We start from the raw sequence: 21,554 nt of genomic DNA on the forward strand, positions 1-21,554 counted from the left end.
CTCAGCCGGTGCTCTAGTGTATGACTGTTTTGCTGGCAAGGGCAACAAGGATAAAATAAAAACTGACAAATAGTCAAAAGACTATAAAGCAATTGAAAGATGCCTTGATCTACCACAATTCCAACCAGTAAACAGAAGCAACACGGTACAGTGATTCGTGAAGGTATCAGATGCAGTATGTCCTACTTTCTCCTGTTCCATCAAGAGAAGCGCCATGTCAAAGTGATAGATAAAGGCTGACAGAACACCCAAGGATATGTGGGTTGTCTTTTTAGGAAAACATCATTAAGAAGAGTAGGAATGAGGTGAATTCTGCTCAAAGTGGGACATGTGTCTGTCAGAGATAGTTAGGAAGGCTGTCTGATATCGGTTAAATTGACGTTTGCCTGGGAAGGTGGAGTGTATGCTCTATGGAGGTTCTGCTCGGTTTGGGAAGCACCTCCAGGTGTGTGTTTTTAAGGTTTATGTTTATTTCAGGGGTCCTACTCTAACTAATTCACCAATTTCTTTATTTCACATATTCTAAGTATACTTATGTCCAATGATAACACTTATGTATATATATACACAGGTACTGTATGTTCCATTATCTAAAAGCCTTTATCCAAAAGCTCTGAACTATTTAATCAAATAATTCAAAATTACATATTTCCTTTTTCTTTAATAACAAAACAGTACCATGTACTTATAACTAAGGTATAATTACCCCTTATTGGGGGGCAGAACAGTCCTATTGGGTTTTATTTAATGGTTAAATGATTCCCTTTTCTCTGAAATAATAAAACAGTACCTGTACTTGATCCCAACTAAGATATAATTACCCCTTATTGGGGGCAGAACAGCCCTATTGGGTTTATTTAATGGTTAAATGATTCCCTTTTCTCTGAAATAATAAAACAGTACCTGTACTTGATCCCAACTAAGATATAATTACCCCTTATTGGGGGCAGAACAGCCCTATTGGGTTTATTTAATGATTAAATGATTCCCTTTTCTCTGAAATAATAAAACAGTACCTGTACTTGATCCCAACTAAGATATAATTACCCCTTATTGGGGGCAGAACAGCCCTATTGGGTTTATTTAATGGTTAAATGATTCCCTTTTCTCTGTAATAATAAAACAGTACCTGTACTTGATCCCAACTAAGATATAATTACCCCTTATTGGGGGCAGAACAGTCCTATTGGGTTTATTTAATGGTTAAATGATTCCCTTTTCTCTGTAATAATAAAACAGTACCTGTACTTGATTATAACTAAGGTATAATGAATCATTATCGGAGGCAAAGCAATCCTCTTGGGTTTATTTAGTGTTTACATTCGTTTTTTAGCATGCTTAATGTATGGCAATCCAAACAGAGAAATCTGGAATCCATTTACAGAATGGGCATTTTTCATTGCTTGACCCCCAATGATAATACAGTTTTAAGTGAGTGCTTAAGTTGACCAAGTTTGTGTGCTTTTTTTTTACCAGCAAGTTTTAGATAGGTGGTTCCCAACTTGTGAAGTTTGCCCCCTAGTGGAATAATGGCTGGACAAGGGTGGTCATGATTGCATTGCAGAGAATGCCTGGGAAGTTAAGGCACAAGGGAGGGGATATCTTTGTTGTTTCCATTGAGAATCTGAACACTCAAGACCTCTACAGCAAATAACATATAACAATTGGATACAGTGTCGGACTGGGCCACCAGGATTCCAGGAAAGCTCCCGATGGGTCCAGGTATCAGTGGTCCCTTCTGCTCCTGATGATTTGGCCTGTTTCATGGTCATTCCCAATTTCCGAGGAGAAATAGATGGAAGAATAGCTGCTAGCATGTAAATAAAAGAGACTTGGAGAATAAAGAGGTTGGGTGAGGAAAGGAGGAAAAATAGTTTGGAGAGTGGGCCCCATATCTAAGGTTTTCTAGTGGGCCCCAGAGGTCCCAATCCGACACTGATTGGATACCAAGTTGTTAAATGCACTTTGATTGGACTATGTTTTTTCAAGTGAAACAATATTTCGCCACAATTTGCTTATGTTTCCTTTTTTCCATATGATGGCGGCATCTACCGAAGTATATTGGTATTATATTCTATAGAAAATCTATATTGCTATTGGTTGTGCTAAAGATATATTAAATGGATTCATCCCAAACAGAGTGCTTTTAAACACAATGGGTTTTTTTTTACACCTTCTCAGCTCAGTAGGGTATCACTATGTGCTCAAAGATAATGTGAATTTCGTGTGACGGGAAAAACTCATATTAGCAGACATAGAAGGAATCTTGTCATATTGAGTCATTCACACATAAATAATTTGTCAGGAAGGCACACAAAAAACACAAGAGGCGGGGAGAAGAACAGACTCATCTGGCTCAGAAGCACAAGAACCTTCAACATGCAGCTCTCCAACAATTACACTATAAGTCTAGTTATCCAGTTGATAAAGGAAATGTATTGAGTTTGGAAATAATTGGAATTGTAGTACACCAGTTGGGTGACCTTATGAACGTGTACAATTCTTCATCGGCTTTAATGACCAAACATATCTTTAGTGTGCATTCCATATTAGTACGGATCTCATTTAGGAACAGGGACTATAGAATCTGTTCAGGGTTATTTATAAACATATCTACAAGTGCAGGTGCTCTAAAATGGACTATTTTCTAATGAATGGTGCATCTATTGGTGCTGGAGAACAGCTTTAGAATTCCCCAGTGGGTTGAATCAGTAGACTTACGTCACTCTGGAAGTGATGACACCCCCCCCCCCAATCTTAAAATTATAGACACAATTTTCATCCATTTGCATCAAGATAAAAGTGCAATTACATCCATTTTAACGAAACTCAAAACACAGCTACAATAACCCTGGAATTATGGGGGGAAATGCAGCATTATAGGTAAATTATTATTAACATTTATTTATAAAGCGCCAACATATCCCGCAGCGCTGTACAATAAGTGTGTTTCATACATTGGACATACAGAGTAACATATAAAGCAATCAGTAACCGATACAGGAGGGGAAGGGAGCCCTGCCCAAAAGAGCTTACACTCTACAAGGAATTACTGCATTACATACATTGGGCATACAGAGTAACATATAAAGCAATCAATAACCGATACAGGAGGGGAAGGGAGCCCTGCCCAAAAGAGCTTACACTCTACAAGGAATTACTGCATTTCATACATTGGACATACAGAGTAACATATAAAGCAATCAATAACCGATACAGGAGGGGAAGGGAGCCCTGCCCAAAAGAGCTTACAATCTACAAGGAATTACTGCATTTCATACATTGGACATACAGAGTAACATATAAAGCAATCAATAACCGATACAGGAGGGGAAGGGAGCCCTGCCCAAAAGAGCTTACACTCTACAAGAAATTACTGCATTTCATACATTGGGCATACAGAGTAACATATAAAGCAATCAGTAACCGATACAGGAGGGGAAGGGAGCCCTGCCCAAAAGAGCTTACACTCTACAAGGAGAAAGGGTTGAGACACAAGGTGTGGGAATGGGCATGACCAGAGTTGGGGCACAGGGTACTGCTAAATAACATAGCAATTAGGGTCTGAAAGTGCACTTTGCACAGGGCACTTATGTTTAGTTCCGTGATAAAGCACTATAAGGGGGCCATTTACTAATGCTCAGATTTTTAATTTTTTCTAATTCAGATTTTTCTGATTTCAGATTTTTTAGCTCTAAAAATTACAGAAATAAAGTTGCGTCATTTTCGGGATTTACTGTGCGACAAAAAACAGCTAAAAATCTGACAATTCGCCAAGTAATACTTGCCCAGATCATATATTCCAGACATTCGTGGAAATGAGTTTATTTGAATTTTTAAAAAGTAAAAAAAGGAGAAATGCTGGAGTTTTAGTAAATCTGCCCCTAAATGTATTATTGTAAGGTATTTGATTACTTAGGGGGCCATTTACTAATGGTCAGAATTTTTTTTTTCCTGATTCTAATCTTTTTCGAGATTTACTATGCGTCAATACTGTGACAATTCTGACAATTTGCCATCTAAAACTTGCCGAGGTTATGTAGAAGTCAATGGCAGATGTGCCTTCCTTTCTCTAAAAGACTTTAAATGTTTTTGGATTTTTGATGCTGGTTTTTGTGTGACAATTCGAAAAAAAATCACAGTTTTCATGTATCAAGTTGAAAAATTCTATTTTGTTTTCAAAAAACACAATCTTTTCATATTTTCACACAAAACTCCTGAAAAACCTCTAAAATCACAAAACAAAGAAACAAAGTTCTTCCACTTGTAAAAGGATACTTGCCATTGACTTCTTCATGACCTTGACAGCCTTTAGCTAGCAATTTTTTTTTTCAGATTTGTCGTAGTTTTGTCATACAAACATTAAAACAGTGCTTTGCATTTGATCCCAACTAACCAATTCCATGCGTTGTTTGGGGGTGATCTTTGACTCCAGTCTCTCCTTCTCTGACCATACTAACACCACTGTCAAAACCTGTCACTTTTTCTTACGCAATATTGCCAAAATTCGTCCCTTTCTTTCTACTGTAACAGCTAGGCTGCTCATGCACGCCCTCATCCTATCCCGACTTGACTATTGTAACCTGCTGCTAACCGGCCTCCCTAATTCCCATCTTTCCCCCCTACAGTCTATATTAAACACCGCTGCCAGAATTCTCCTCCTCTCACCCAGGAGAGTTCAGGCCCTTCCCCTGCTAAAGGCCTTATCATGGCTTCCTGTTAAAGGAACAGTAACACCAAAAAATTAAAGTGTATTAAAATAATATATTATATACTATTGCCCTGCCCTGGTAAAAGTTGTGTGTTTGCTTCATAAACACTACTGCAGTTTATATAAATACCCTGCTGTGTAGCCATGGGGGCAGCCATTTAAATTGAAAAAAGGAGAAAAGGCACAGGTTACTAAGCAGATAACAGATAAGTAGCAGATTCCCATTGTATTCTACACAGTTTATCTGTTATCTTCTTATGTAACCTGTGCCTTTTCTCCTTTTTTCAATTTAAATGGCTGCCCCCATGGCTACACAACAGCTATTTCTATTAACTACAGTAGACTTTCTGAAGCAAACACACAACTTTTACCAGTGCAGGGCAACAGTACATTATATTTTAATTATTTTAAAACATTTTTATTTTTTAGTGTTACTGTTCCTTTAAACAAAGAATAGTTTACAAACTCCTTCTCTTAACCTTCAAAGCCCTCCATTCCTCTGCTCCTCACTACATCTCTTCCCTGGTGTCTCCGTACGTTCCTGGCCGACTCCTTCATTCCTCGCAGAGCAACCGCTTGGTTGCGCCCCCCACTACTACTGCTGTTTCCCGCCTTAAACCCTTCTGCCTTGCTGCCCCTTACATTTGGAATGCCCTCCCTGATTTCCTCCGGAGAGAATCCTCCCTCAGTCTTTTTAAAACTAAACTTAAAGACTACCTTTTGGAGCACTCGCCCAGCACCTGATCTGGGAACTGGCACTTATATTGTAATGTCACCCACTGTGACCTACAGCACTTATATCTGCCTATTTGTATCTGTTAGTTACCCCTCCCATATAGATTGTAAGCTCTACGGGGCAGGGACCTCCTTCATCTTGTGTTTCTGACTCTTATTGCAACTGCACTTTGTATTTATTGTATTTATTGTTGTACTTTGTATTTATCCATTATCTTTAACCCCCTGTCTGTATTAATGAATTCTACTGTACAGCGCTGCGTACATAAGTAGCGCTTTATAAATAAAGATATACATACACATACATATAATTACCCCTTATTGGGGGCAGAACAGCCCTATTGGGTTTATTTCATGGTTAAATGATTCCCTTTTCTCTGTAATAATAAAACAGTACCTGTACTTGATCCCAACTAAGATATAATTACCCCTTATTGGGGGCAGAACAGCCCTATTGGGTTTATTTAATGGTTAAATGATTCCCTTTTCTCTGTAATAATAAAACAGTACCTGTACTTGATCCCAACTAAGATATAATTAATCCTTACCGGATGTAAAATAATCCTATTGGGTTTAATCAATGTTTTATTGATTTCTTTGTAGACTTAAGGTATAAAGATCCAAATTACGGAAAGATCACTTATCCGGAATACCCTTGGTTCTGGATAACAGGTCCTATACCTGTATATATTATTTCTGTAATACTAGGTAGGGAGTTAGAAACTGGTGGATAACACAATAGGGAGCCAAGAAAGGAAGGCAACGGTATACAAAATATTAGCCTTATAAACCGGAGCAAAAGTACAGCACTACACTTTTATGTATAGGATTATAGTTATAATCATCATTATTCCAGCCAACATAAAAATGTGCGGATTTTTTCCTTTTTTTCCTTCTATCAGCAGTTGCCGCCCAATGTTTGCAAGTGAAATCATAAAAAAAAAAAAAAAACCATATAGGATAAAAATTTAAGAGTAGGTATTAACTTTTCTGCTGATGTGAGATATTTAGCTTGTAGGATGGCCTCGTACTAATCAGCGCCTTTATTTCTGAAGCAGTTGAGGTTATAAAAAAAGCCACAGAAGCGTGAAAGCATCCATTAAGCATTTCAGAACATAATAATTCACTAAGTTCACGGTAAGAACATTTAAATAAATGGCAGCGGTGGGGAAGGCAAAACAGGATCCTAATGCAGCAGCAATGCGGCCAAGTCAATCTGTTTCTATAAAGCAAGTCACCGTGCATTACAGGACACAGTGAAACATCAAATAAAAACAACCCTGCTGAAAGTTTCCCCCAAGTAGAAAGACATTTACATTTAGGGGCACAATAACCCTAACCACAGTAACCCATGAATCCGAATTGGAAAAATTCCAATTGGAAAACGAACATTTTGCGACTTTTTCGGATTTTTTGCGATTTTTTCGACGCCTTTACGACTTTTCGGAAATTGTCGCGACTTTTTCGTTATCAATACGATTTGCGCAAAAAAACACGAGTTTTTCGTAGCCATTACGATGCGCTTGTATCTTGTCGCGACTTTTTCGTATTGAGCGCTCGTAAGCAGCGGGCGAAACTTTCAGACTTAGCATGATTTTGGAAGCCTCCCATAGGACTCAATGGCACTCTGCAGCTCCAACCCAGCCCAAGGAAAGTCTCCCATAGGGCTCAATGGCACCCTGCAGCTCCAACCCGGCCCAAGGAAAGTCTCCCATAGGGCTCAATGGCACCCTGCAGCTCCAACCCGGCCCAAGGAAAGTCTCCCATAGGGCTCAATGGCACCCTGCAGCTCCAACCCAGCCCAAGGAAAGTCTCCCATAGGGCTCAATGGCACTCTGCAGCTCCAACCTGGCCCAAGGAAAGTCTCCCATAGGACTCAATGGCACTCTGCAGCTCCAACCCGGCCCAAGGAAAGTCTCCCATAGGGCTCAATGGCACTCTGCAGCTCCAACCCGGCCCAAGGAAAGCCTCCCATAGGGCTCAATGGCACTCTGCAGCTCCAACCCGGCCCAAGGAAAGTCTCCCATAGGGCTCAATGGCACTCTGCAGCTCCAACCTGGCCCAAGGAAAGTCTCCCATAGGGCTCAATGGCACTCTGCAGCTCCAACCTGGCCCAAGGAAAGTCTCCCATAGGGCTCAATGGCACTCTGCAGCTCCAACCCGGCCCAAGGAAAGTCTCCCATAGGGCTCAATGGCACTCTGCAGCTCCAACCCGACCCAAGGAAAGTCTCCCATAGGGCTCAATGGCACTCTGCAGCTCCAACCCGGCCCAAGGAAAGTCTCCCATAGGGCTCAATGGCACTCTGCAGCTCCAACCCGGCCCAAGGAAAGTCTCCCATAGGGCTCAATGGCACTCTGCAGCTCCAACCTGGCCCAAGGAAAGTCTCCCATAGGGCTCAATGGCACTCTGCAGCTCCAACCCGGCCCAAGGAAAGTCTCCCATAGGGCTCAATGGCACTCTGCAGCTCCAACCTGGCCCAAGGAAAGTCTCCCATAGGGCTCAATGGCACTCTGCAGCTCCAATCCGGCCCAAGGAAAGTCTCCCATAGGGCTCAATGGCACTCTGCAGCTCCAACCCGGCCCAAGGAAAGTCTCCCATAGGGCTCAATGGCACTCTGCAGCTCCAACCCGACCCAAGGAAAGTCTCCCATAGGGCTCAATGGCACTCTGCAGCTCCAACCCGGCCCAAGGAAAGTCTCCCATAGGGCTCAATGGCACTCTGCAGCTCCAACCCGGCCCGAGGAAAGTCTCCCATAGGGCTCAATGGCACTCTGCAGCTCCAACCCGGCCCAAGGAAAGTCTCCCATAGGGCTCAATGGCACTCTGCAGCTCCAACCCGGCCCAAGGAAAGCCTCCCATAGGGCTCAATGGCACTCTGCAGCTCCAACCTGGCCCAAGGAAAGTCTCCCATAGGGCTCAATGGCACTCTGCAGCTCCAACCCGGCCCAAGGGAAGCCTCCCATAGGGCTCAATGGCACCCTGCAGCTCCAACCTGGCCCAAGAAAAGTCACCATACTGAAGCTTGAATGAATCCGAATCTTTCGTACTCGGCGCGAAAGCTACGAAAAAGTTGCGACTTTTCGGGCAAGTAGTAACGCTACGAAAAAATTGCCAAATTTTGCGCAACATTCGAAATGGCAACGAAAAAGTTGCGACAATTTTCCAAAAAATCGCCAAATACCGATCATTACGAAAAAAACGCAATCAGACGCATTCGGCCCGTTCGTGGGTAAGTAAATGTGCCCCTTAGTTTTATATGCCAAGCAATGCAGCTCCCTATAACGTGTGTCAATATATCTTATCATTTCTTTTTCCCAAGAGAGGAATGAAATTAGATTTGGGGCGCTGGCGATATGCTTTGGGATGTAGGTCATTGCATAGAACTGTAAGTCTCCCCTATGAACAGAATGGTTGACGCCCTCTCATTTAATATCACAAAGCCAGGAAAACTGGTGTTAGATATTAGTAAACCAATGAGTACCAGTTACTATCCTGCAGGTTCTGGGTTATTTTCACAACATATTAATTGATTGTATTCAGCTTTTTACTATAGTGGCACATTTACTAAAAAAACTTTTTTTTACCTTGAAAGTTGTATAAACTTGACATGGTACAGGTATAGGACCCGTTATGCAGAATGCTTGGGACCAAGGGTATTCTGGATAAGGGGACTTTCTGTAATTTGGATCTCCATACCTTAAGTCTACTAAAAAATCAATAAACCATTAATTAAACCCAATAGGGCTGTTCTGCCCCCAATAAGGGGTAATTATATCTTAGTTGGGATCAAGTACAGGTACTGTTTTATTATTACAGAGAAAAGGGAATCATTTAACCATTAAATAAACCCAATAGGGCTGTTCTGCCCCCAATAAGGGGTAATTATATCTTAGTTGGAATCAATTACAAGGTACTGTTTTATTATTACAGAGAAAAAGGAAATCAGTTTTAAAATTCTGAATTATTTGATTAAAATGGAGTCTATGGGAGACGGGCTTTCCATAATTCGGAGCTTTCTGGATAACGGGTTTCCGGATAAGGGATCCCATACCTGTACCAGGCTTTTTAATGGAGCAAACAGGTTCTAACAGAACAGAGGCTCATTTACAAACACAATAGCAAATGCAAAGTGCTAGAACCGACACAAAATAAAGTGCTCATTATAGAAATAAAAAAGTATTTGTGCTCATACATACGTACATATATATATTTATATTCTTCTGCTCATATAATTTTACAAGTTGTTTCCAGACAATTATAAATGAAAAGTGTTTTAGCCTTTATGGAAGCCTATCCAACCTTATTCACTAGGGAAATTAAATGATGTGCTGGTTAAACAGTGGCTTTAATAGTAATATGTGAATGTTAATAAAATGAAAATTCAAAGTAGGATTTAGCAAAGCGTAATTAAACTAATTAAACCAGAAATAGCTTTATTTAATCTTTTAATTTGATGGGATAGGAATGAATATAAAGAAAAAAAAAGAAAAGAAATATTTAATAAAAGAAGTTAAAGATCATACTTGTTTTGAGCTTTATCAAATATATCAAAGCTTTTGATTTTTTTATCCACTTTTATTAATTTATGTTTGCAGCATGAGATCTTATGTTATTTTTATTTTGTCAATTTCTTTTTTCCTTGTTTTGATTTGGGCTTGGGAGGATAGATAACAATGAAACTTCCTTGGCTAAAAAAACCCAATACTGCTCAAGGGAGTGAAGGCTGTCTCTCCGGCAAGCCTAATTAAAAGCAATCCCTTCCTCCTGTTTCACAATTGTCAGATCTCATAATTGTCATTGTCAACAAGTTAGATTTTGGATACAGAACAAAATTGTTTCGATGGGCCCAGAAAATCCCCCCCCTCTCATTCTCTTCTCAAGTCTCCATCCAGTTCTCCGACACTGAATTGTTATTATTTATAAACCAAAGATTCTTTTTTTTTTAATTTGGGACTATTTCCTGAGATGTTTCTGCTGGTTAGCAACGAGATACAGCAAATCAATGGCTCTGTGAATGTGAAACTACATTTACACATGACTAGTTTAATCAAAAAATACCCCGTGTATGTGTTTGAGCAGCATGGATTTATTGGCAGGTCCTAAACGTGAAACGGTAGAAAGCAGCCAAAAGTATACAGAATTGCGGAGTGAAATTCAAGGACTTTAGCTCTGATGAAAAGTTTGAAAAGAGCGTTATAATGATCATCGTCCTATTAGTAGAAAAGTTACAAACCCACAGGCAATTAATTATGGCGGCTTTGCAAACAGAAGGACCATGTGGTATTGCCCAAGCCTACCTCATATCCCAGTGATTTTCCTAAGTTCTCTTTCATTGGTTTCCATGCAACAACGATCTCCGATGCAGACAAGCCTGTACCCTTGACATCTGCAGGGGCAGTAGTTGGTTCTGTAAAATTGAAAAAAATATATATATATACAATATTAGCAATAAAATGGCAAATGGCATATAAAAAGTACACATTTATAAGTGTATGGGGCACATTTACTAATCCACGAATCCGAATCACGAATGGGAAAAAATCGGATTGGAAACGAAAATTTCTGAAGATTGCAAATATCACGAAAATGCTTACGAAAAAATCGTATTAGTCACGAAAATATCGTATTGGCGATCCGAAAGTCAAGAAATTTTCGTACCGAACAATTGTAAACCTTTCCGATTTTTTTGTGCAAATGTCCGAAAAAGTCGTGCGGCGTACGAAAAAGTCGTGCGGCGTACGAAAAAGTCGTCCGGCGTACGAAAAAGTCGTCCGATCGCCCGAAAAAATTGGCGAAAATACGCTCGAAGCGTTCTCATGTACGCTCGAGCATTCGTGCCTTTGTAAATGTGCCCCTATATGTTGCATGTAATTCTGTGCATCAGCCAGAACTATAGGAAGCCCTTTCTAGAATTGTAATTAACAGACACTCGCAAATATAATTATTATTATTATTATATTATTACTATTATTATCTTTTGTTCACTTTGTTTTTATTTGAGATTTTCTGTTTTACAACATAGATTATAAGATTTAAAAATGTATATGGAGGAGGGGTGGGAAAGAAACAAAAATCAGGGAAATGGGGTAGGAGTAGGGGTCCAAGTAACTGTAATAGAAAGGGGGCTGTCATCCGCTCTCTAGGTTATATACTTGGGGGCACATTTGTTAAAATTTGTTTTTTTTCCGGCCTTGAACGTTGAACTTGACATTGTAAAATGTCAAGATTATGCTTGAATCGTTTGTTTACGAGTTTACATTCAAAAATCCTCTTTATTTTTCCCAAACAGGAATTACTCCAGCAGCCATTTTAGGAACATTGCTACTCATTATTGGAAAACAATAATGTGTTTAAGTTTCACTTGAAACTGGGTGATATAGAAAACAATGATGAGATTAACTTCTCCTTGAAAACATGTGAAATAGAAAACAATGAGGGGATTCATTTCCCCATGAAGCTGGGTGAAATTGAAAACAACAAGGGGACTTCCCCTTAAAACTGGGTGAAACCGAGAACAATGAGGAGATTAACTTCTCATTGAAAGGTCAGATTTCTGCCTGCCCAATATCTCATTCCCAAACCAAGGGTATTAATATGAAGATGGTGCTTTATAACAGCTTCTACTCTTTTGGAAAGGGTTTGGTAAATTATAGGCCATTGTTGGGTGGGATTTGCCTTCGTTCGGCCACAACACAAGGCATGGATGCTAGGGATAAGGCCTGGGTCAGTTTTCCAGTTCATTCCATAAGTGTTTAGTTGAGTTGAGGTCAGGGCTCTGTACAGGCCAGTCATGTTGTACTCTCCAATCTCGTCAAACCCATTTTGTATGGAGTATGAGGCAGGTTCAGAAACTCAGGTGCTCAGGTTCCCTGGAAGTTACCATGGGCAGCAAAAAGCCACCCCTGGTAATTTTAAGAGACATTTTTTGTATTTTAAACAGGAAGAGCAATTGTGCTTTCTGCAACCGTGATGTGCCCCCCTCCCCCTGACACCCCTCTGGCGCGGGGATCTGGGGGTGGCTAGTCTAGAAATGCCCCTGTGTATCTTAAAGTGAAAAGAAACCACATGCATGCTTCATTGAATTTCTCTTTATTGTATATATTCTTTATTCCTGCTTTTGGTGTGAGCATGCATGGGACTGACAGATTGCTTAAAATGAGATTTTGAAGTTCTCAACAGTTAGATATAAACCCAGTCAAGATCAGGCATATTTCACAGTGTATTAAGGTGTCTGGTATATATATAGCACTATATACTTTGCAAACAGCACATAAAGCAAACAGATGATTGCTTTCATCTCTTCTTGGTGCTCTATATTTCTCCACTAAAGCTACACACCAATTGATTGGTCATTCACAAAATATTCCAAAAGTGCGATAATACAACATAGTTTAACAGAACAGCTCTATGGATTACAGAATCTCTTAGATAGTGCCTCACTGTCACATAAAGGACCATAATGACATGAAACAGCCAATAACCTCAGACTTCAACGAGGGTGACAAGAGATCAAGTTAGGTCTCATCTTAATGTGATAGGTTAATAGGCTGCAAAGCTTGTATGTGGTGCTCAATAACACCAAGTTACACCATCTCAAAGCTCTGAAGTGCACCAACATATAGGTATACTCTCAAGGTCATACAGATAGCAACAGACCCACATGAAGGAAAGAAGTTAGATTTGTATAGTCAGATATTTATCTACAAGAGCGATTGACAACCTATACCTCCACAGATGTTCTACTACAGGTACCAACCAACACACCCATAACACATCAGCATTCAGTGGAAGATGGCAGTTGGTTTTTGGTAACAGGGTTGGACTGGCCGCCGGGACACCGGGAAAATACCTAGTGGGCCCCCGGCCCTGGTGGCGCTTCCCTTGCCACCGATATCCTCCCCTGATGCGTTTACAAATGTGCATTCAAGGGGAGGATGTCCGGCGGGGGGGGGTTAGGGGTGTGCAGTGGGGGCCCCTGCAGGGGATGCGTCCCTTGGGGGGGGTGCGGGAGCCCCACACCCCCCAGTCCGACCCTGTTTGGCAACATATGAATAATAGTCATTCTATCCTATCTATTCTATTTCTATCTTAAGAAATGTGCTGTCTGCTATACATATGTGCTGATTCGTGAGAAAATATGGGCTATTCTCTGCGACTGAGGCAAGTCCCAATATGCAGGTTGTTTTGGTCAGTTAAGCTGGTCATTGCCTGTCTATTTCTGTCTCTTCTCTACTGAATAAATAGTCTCATATTCCTGCATCACCGATTTGAGTTCACAGACTGTCACATGTGCTAAGACCTGAGCCTAAGATCATATCTCTGCAATAAATCCATGGTTAGTCATGTGAAGGACAAGCTTAAAACCCAGCTCTGAAGGAATAAGAGAAGATCTCAAACCTGACACTCTCAACTGTGAACATCCTAAGCCAACCCAATCCATCCATGGTCTGCACTCTCATCTTCAGAAGGTCATTAATGTATAAAATATTTCAGTTGGAATGAAACTATGAACTCTGAAACTCTACCCTTTGTATTGGTACTGTTTGTTATTTCTTCCCCACAAACAGCAAAAAGAGAGAGAATTTACTTTTATTTTCTACTAGTTTAAAGGACTAATGGAAAGTAGAGTAAAGCAAGAAATAATTAACAAATATTTTTTTACACTAACTCATTTTATGATAATTGAGAGCATGTATACAGCCTGTGACTGAAATAGACTTGTGTGGGGAGTATGGGATGGCTCTGGGCCAGTGCAACAGGAATGTAGCAAGGCTGACCTGGGGGTTGGGACAGCAGATAAAAGGCAAAGTAGCCCAGGGGCAGGATATTGTATTTCTTCATTTTATAGAGATAGGGTAAGCAATTTTTACCAGTCCCTATACAAGTATAGGACCCGTTATCCAGAATTCTCAGGACCAAGGGTATTCCGGATAAAGTGTCTTTCCGTAATTTGGATCTCTATACCTTAAGTCTACTAAAAAATCAATAAAACATTTATTAAACCCAATTGGTTTGTTTAGCATCCAATAAGGATTATTTATATCTTGGTTGGGATCAAGTACAGGTACTGTTTTATTATTACAGAGAAAAGGGAATCATTTAAACATGAAATAAACCTAATAGGGCTGTTCTGCCCCCAATAAGGGGTAATTATATCTTAGTTGGGATCAAGTACAGGTACTGTTTTATTATTACAGAGAAAAGGGAATCATTTAAACATGAAATAAACCCAATAGGACTGTTCTGCCCCAATAAGGGGTAATTATATCTTAGTTGGGATCAAGTACAGGTACTGTTTTATTATTACAGAGAAAAGGGAATCATTTAACCATTAAATAAACCCAATAGGACTGTTCTGCCCCCAATAAGGGGTAATTATATCTTAGTTGGGATCAAGTACAGGTACTGTTTTATTATTACAGAGAAAAGGGAATCATTTAACCATTAAATAAACCCAATAAGGCTGTTCTGCCCCCAATAAGGGGTAATTATATCTTAGTTGGGATCAAGTACAGGTACTGTTTTATTATTACAGAGAAAAGGGAATCATTTAACCATTAAATAAACCCAATAGGGCTGTTCTGCCCCAATAAGGGGTAATTATATCTTAGTTGGGATCAAGTACAGATACTGTTTTATTATTACAGAGAAAAGGGAATCATTTAACCATTAAATAAACCCAATAGGGCTGTTCTGCCCCCAATAAGGGGTAATTGTATCTTAGTTGGGATCAAGTACAGGTACTGTTTTATTATTACAGAGAAAAAGGAAATCAGTTTTAAAATTCTGAATTATTTCATTAAAATGGAGTCTATGGGAGACAGGCTTTCCGTAATTTGGAGCTTTCTGGATAACGGGTTTCCGGATAAGGGATCTCATACCTGTATTGGTAAATTGATTTTTACAGGTTGTTAAGGCAAATGTATACTATTGAAATTCCGATTCCACTTATATCCCCTTATCTCACTGGCAAACTGGGAATGAAGAGTCATAGAACAGGTGAGCACCATATAAGAAAATATCAAATGGTCATTTTAGGACAAACTAACAAACCTCAATACATAGACTTGTTTGTTACATAACGTCATACAGTAAGATGAAAAATATTAGTATTAACATATGGACTTATTGGAGGGAGGATGAGACACTCAAAGATCAGTGCATTATGGCTTTACCTTTATTTGAATTATAAAATGGACATTGCCATTGGCGACCTAATATAAACCCTATATGCTATAGAGCAAATACTGATAGACTTAGAACCTTATTATTTTCAAAATCCCAGACTCACCCAGTGCAGAATGCAGATGGCTGCATGAACTATTAGCTGTGATCCATTCAATCAGCTGAGGGGTGTGCTTCTTTGAGAATGGATAAAAGAACTTAACAACATATTGGATTTTAATCTAACTTTAACATCATTTGGTAAAAAAAAAGGCCCTTATATGAAGTGAATGAGAATTATATGATAGATCTAAGCACTGAGGTTTTCACTGGTAAAGTATTAATCAAGGACAGTTTATTGGATGATATCTTGGAAATAATTATTGAGTGCTCTATGTTATTACTTCACAACCTATACTAATTTGAAAAGTATAAATCTTAATAAGTAATAGCTCTTCAGACCCTTGCAGCTCTATATTTTCTAAATTGGCAGTGTATAAATGTATATGATATAATTCCTCTGATTTACAGAAGAAAATGTTCAAAACAAAGACAAAATTCTTTTGTTAGGAAGAGGTGAGAAAATTGATTTTGCAAGCAGTGTCGGACTGGCCCATCAGGATACCAGGAAAACTCCCAATGGGCCCAGGTGTCAGTGGGCCCTCCTGCTCACCCAGCCATTTACCTTGTATGCCTATACCATAGACATTACTCAATTCTATATGAGAAGAAAGAGAAGAAATGGAGGAAAGGATAGATAATAGTATGATAAAAGAAGTAATTAAGAGACTATAGAAAGTGAGTGAACAGAGAAGGGGAGAGTGGGCCTAAGGATTAAGGGACCGCATCAACGAGCCGATGCGGTCCCCGATCCGACTGAATCTCTTAACCTGCCTGATCGATATCTGGCCAATTTCAGGCCAGATATCGGACAGGTATGGCCCTCATTTCTGCCCTTACACAGGCCGATAAGCTGCCGAATCAGTCCAAGGGGCCGATATCAGCAGCTACAATTGGTCCATGTATGGCCACTTTAAGGTTTTCTGGTGGGCCCTTGGAATCCCAGTCCAACACTGTTTGCAAGTTTAAATAAATCAGAATTTTTAGGAGTCATTTAATATTACCCCGTAGAGAAGTGCAATAGCACTATCGGGAACAAAAGAGCACTTTTGTTAGTGGTTTAGTTGCACTCTGCACCTTGTGCTGATTCCAAAAATCCAGCGCACTGCGTCATTGGGAACAAGGAAGCTTAGTCCTTTCTACCTGCCATCTGCATGATGTGCAAATTAGGGGATGGACGGGGCAGAAGGAGGGAAGACTATGTGCCTCCCCCCACTTGTTCCTCATGAATACAACATTGCTAAATGCAGGCAGTGCCGTATTTATCTGGTTATGCAGGTCTCTGTGTTCTGCAGGCCATTATTCTATGTACATAACAGGGTGAAAGTGCAAAAAACACAATGGCCTGTGTCCAGTGTCGGACTGGGACCCCAGGAGCCCAACAATAAACCTTAGACCCTAGCCCTGCTTTCCAAACTATTTTCCCTCCTTTCCTTACCCAACCTCTTCATTCTCCTAGTCTCATTTAATTACGTACTAGCATCTATTCTTCCATCTATTTCTCCTCTTTCTTCCCATTCAGAAATTCAGGAAACAGGCCAAATGGTCAAAAGCAGGAGGGCCCACTGACACCTGGGCCCACCGGGAGTTTTCCTGGTATCCTGGTGGGCCAGTCCAACACTGCCTGTGTCTGGTTTTTGTATTTTTTTTTACTTTGTATCTTGTCATAATAAATGACCCATTTTATGTTTTAGAGTGTATGAATTATTTTAGAAATGTGGAACCAGGAATTATCTCATATTTCTGTTAGAAGCAAGGAAATGGACTCAAAGGTACTGGGTATTATATTGACCAGAAGAGAAGTAGCAAGCATTTGGCTTCCTGTAGGGTGGGATGGGGGTAAGTAATGAAAAAAAAATCCTATGGCATGTTGGAGTTGTTCACACACTATGCAGTAGCAGGCTATAAGGATATCCCCCTCTCCGAATGTAATATCATCCCTCTGCCATGAAATCCCATCATAAAACAACATTATTGTGTCTTAATTCTGCTTAGTGTGACATTAAGAAATATGTTCTATTGCACAAAGACTGACACCCATTATGAGACACATGTCAGTTAAGATGCAGTTTGAGACAAAGCCTGCAACTGTTGACCGTAATGACTTTACTTCTTCAGACCTTAATTACCTTAATTACCCTTAGTTCCCATCTTTCTAGTCTTGCTTTTATTTACATTTCCAAAAGTAAAGTTTGCAGACTCACCTCCCTCGGCAGAGCAGATGAAAACTATATCACTAAAAGGTCCATCTCCTTTATTATTATATACTCCGACTTTGACTTCAAATGGAGTGAGGGGTGGGGTACTTTCATCTCTGTAGATAAATTTAGAGGCGTCAGAAGAGGTCACCATTTTCTCCTTCCAGCCCCGTGTATTATTGGGTCTAAAAGCAACAATGTACCCAAAGCCTTCGCCATTTTGGAACTCTTCTGAAACTGGCTGTGAAAAAAAAAACAACTGGTAAGTGTACAGACTTTTGATATTGTATACAATGTCCCAAAGAGTAAAGTTAAGGCTGTGCTGGTCCTGTAAAGGGTCCTGGTTAACTGTACACTTGATCATCTCTAATTATGGTTTTTTTTATTTCAGTAAGGATGCTCCCATCCATTAATGTTACATTACAGGGTTATGGGAGATAGCTCTCAGTACAAGTTGATCCAGGGACTGGTCCGATTACCATCTTGGAGTCAGGAAGGAATTTTTTCCCCTCTGCGGCAAATTAGAGAGGCTTCAGATGGGTTTTTTGCCTTCCTCTGGATCAACTAGTAGTTAGGCAGGTTATATATAGGCATTATGGTTGAACGTGATGGACGTACGTCTTTTTTCAACCTAACTTACTACAGTATGTTACTATTCTACTATGTAATGTCTAGAGCATTGAAGGCTTCTCCAATATATTTAAGCCTCAAAAAAGGTTAATATATTTTTAACATAAACATATGCATGTGTCTTATTTTCCAGAATTCTTACTTTTCTGCATACAAATCTCTCCCCACTAGAAATGTGCATTTATATGAAACCATTTCCCAGAGTTCAGCTATTTAGATCAGAAACCCCGGGCTACGGTATTCAAATGGTTTGTAACTAGGACAGCATGTCAATTAAAGGGATTCTGTCATCATTGTTTTTAAACCCATCAGTTAACAGAGCTTCTCCAGCAGAATACTGCATTGTAATCTGTCAAAAGCACAAACAGATTTTTTTATATTAAATGTATATTTTATATTAAATGTATGAAATTTGACATGGGCTTACCATATTCTTAGTTTCCTAGATAGTTAAATCCTGCCTCTAGACCGGGGTGGGCAAACTATGGCCCGCGGGCAATATCCGGGCCGCTGGCCTTTTTAGTCCGGCCCGCCGACATGAGCCCCTTAAAAGAAATATGGACCCTGATTGGTTGCACCCCATGCTTGTGCGTGACGTCAGCGTGTGCAACCATATAAAAGTATGCCTGGGGGACAGAAGTCAGAAGATGCCGCAAGGACATAAGCAGCTGCAAGTCCCTGAGAGGAGGATGCTGGGGAATGGAGCTTGAGGATGCTTGGAGTGGAGCTGGAAGATGCTGGGGGGGGAGCTGCAGGAAGCTGGGGACTGGAGCTGGAGGATGTTGGGGAGGATGCTGGGGTGGGGAGCTGCAGGATGCTGGGGAGTGGAGCTGGAAGATGTTGAGGAGGATGCTGGGGTGGGGAGCTGCAGGAAGCTGGGGAGTGGAGCTACAGGATGTTGGGGAGGATCCTGAGGGGGGAGCTGCAGGAAGCTGGGGAGTGGAGCTAGAGGATGTTGGGGAGGATCCTGAGGGGGGAGCTGCAGGATGCTGGGGAATGAAGGTTGCTGGGGGGGGGAGCTGAGAGGCCCCGTGATTTCTGTTGGCAGCCCTGGGCGTAACTCTGGCCCGGCCTGGCCCGGCTGTAAGTGAATGTGGCCAAAATGTTTGCCTACCCCTGCTCTAGATTGTGATAGAGTGGCAAGCCTTTGCACTCTATCACCATCTAGAGGCAGGATTTAACACTCAAAAACTGGTGTCTGGACATGGTAGGGCAAAATGTAAAAACCTGCTGGCTGCATCTGCATTGCCAAAAACTCTAAACTCAGCTCCTATATGACCCTGTGGAGAAGCTTCACTTCCATTTTCCCTGCACAAATCTCTGTTCCTGTTCCCATAACAACCACCAAAAATGCCCATTGTTTACTGAATGTGCTGCAATGCTTTCCTAGAAGATGCACAGTTGGCGATTCCACTAGCGAGGGGGAATCTCGATTCCTGAGCACACACAATACATTCAGGTGTGGGTTTATGCATGATTCCTATCAGCTGAAGTGACTGAAGGAATGAGATTAAGCAACATTATACATTTTCTCCTTCTTTATCTGAAAGGAACGGAGGCGATAGGCGCGTGGCACACATAAGATTATTAAAGGATTAAGCAAATTGACAGATATATCAGATAGTTTTGTAACTGCTGAAATGTGATAACTTAAATAAAGGGGGGGCTACGACATACTCTACATTTCCAGGATAAGCAAATGCAATATTTCAGGTTGTCAGATCTTGTACTGTGGTAGGGAAAGATATATTCTTACTGTGCCAACACAATGAGATCCATTTTATATTCTATTTTCTTTGTTGCTTAAACCAGTCTCTTACCTCCCATGTTATCACTAGCTCATGTCTCCTTCCGCTTCCACCACTTACGTTAGCTGGAGGGGTCTTGGGAACTGCAAGGGAAAGCCAAGATATTACAAGCTGTATTTGATGTACTGGAAAACAATGTATCTGGAAAAATGTAAACCCTCAATGCGGACGAATGTACAATTGCTCAGCATGCTCTTTTCAGCACTATGCAATTTACAATTTTTTTTCTAGTTTTCAAGATATTGGAAGTGTTTTAATGAACCTGCTATTTGGAAACCCACTATCAAAAAGTTACAAAGTACAGGAAGGCCATCTCCCAAAGACTCCATTTTAATCAAATAATTATGATTTTTAAAAATGATTCCCTTTTTCTTTGTAATAATAAAACAGTACCTGTACTTGATCCCAACTAAGATATAATTACCCCTTATTGGGGCAGAACAGCCCTATTGGGTTTATTTCATGGTTAAATGATTCCCTTTTCTCTGTAATAATAAAACAGTACCTGTACTTGATCCCAACTAAGATATAATTACCCCTTATTGGGGGCAGAACAGCCCTATTGGGTTTATTTCATGGTTAAATGATTCCCTTTTCTCTGTAATAATAAAACAGTACCTGTACTTGATCCCAACTAAGATATAATTACCCCTTATTGGGGCAGAACAGCCCTATTGGGGTTATTTAATGGTTAAATGATTCCCTTTTCTCTGTAATAATAAAGCAGTACCTGTACTTGATCCCAACTAAGATATAATTACCCCTTATTGGGGGCAGAACAGCCCTATTGGGTTTATTTAATGGTTAAATGATTCCCTTTTCTCTGTAATAATAAAACAGTACCTGTACTTGATCCCAACTAAGATATAATTACCCCTTATTGGGGGCAGAACAGCCCTATTGGGTTTATTTAATGGTTAAATGATTCCCTTTTCTCTGTAATAATAAAACAGTACCTGTACTTGATCCCAACTAAGATATAATTACCCCTTATTGGGGCAGAACAGCCCTATTGGGGTTATTTAATGGTTAAATGATTCCCTTTTCTCTGTAATAATAAAGCAGTACCTGTACTTGATCCCAACTAAGATATAATTACCCCTTATTGGGGGCAGAACAGCCCTATTGGGTTTATTTAATGGTTAAATGATTCCCTTTTCTCTGTAATAATAAAACAGTACCTGTACT

At 40.3% G+C, this 21,554-nt stretch overlaps 1 protein-coding gene across 1 annotated transcript in view; it reads right to left on the minus strand.

The window, feature by feature from the left end:
* cntn5 (contactin 5) overlaps positions 1 to 21,554 on the minus strand; it is a 778,158-nt gene that overhangs the window by 16,365 nt on the left and 740,239 nt on the right. Inside the window, exons 20-22 of the mRNA XM_018091747.2 lie at positions 20,379 to 20,449; positions 17,935 to 18,169; positions 10,744 to 10,853 (exon numbers count right to left, since the gene is read on the minus strand). Coding sequence (XP_017947236.1) covers positions 10,744 to 10,853; positions 17,935 to 18,169; positions 20,379 to 20,449 — 416 coding nt within the window. The remainder of the gene's footprint in view (positions 1 to 10,743; positions 10,854 to 17,934; positions 18,170 to 20,378; positions 20,450 to 21,554) is intronic.

This window comes from Xenopus tropicalis, chromosome 2, assembly GCF_000004195.4.
Source record: "Xenopus tropicalis strain Nigerian chromosome 2, UCB_Xtro_10.0, whole genome shotgun sequence".
Taxonomy (NCBI): domain Eukaryota; kingdom Metazoa; phylum Chordata; class Amphibia; order Anura; family Pipidae; genus Xenopus; species Xenopus tropicalis.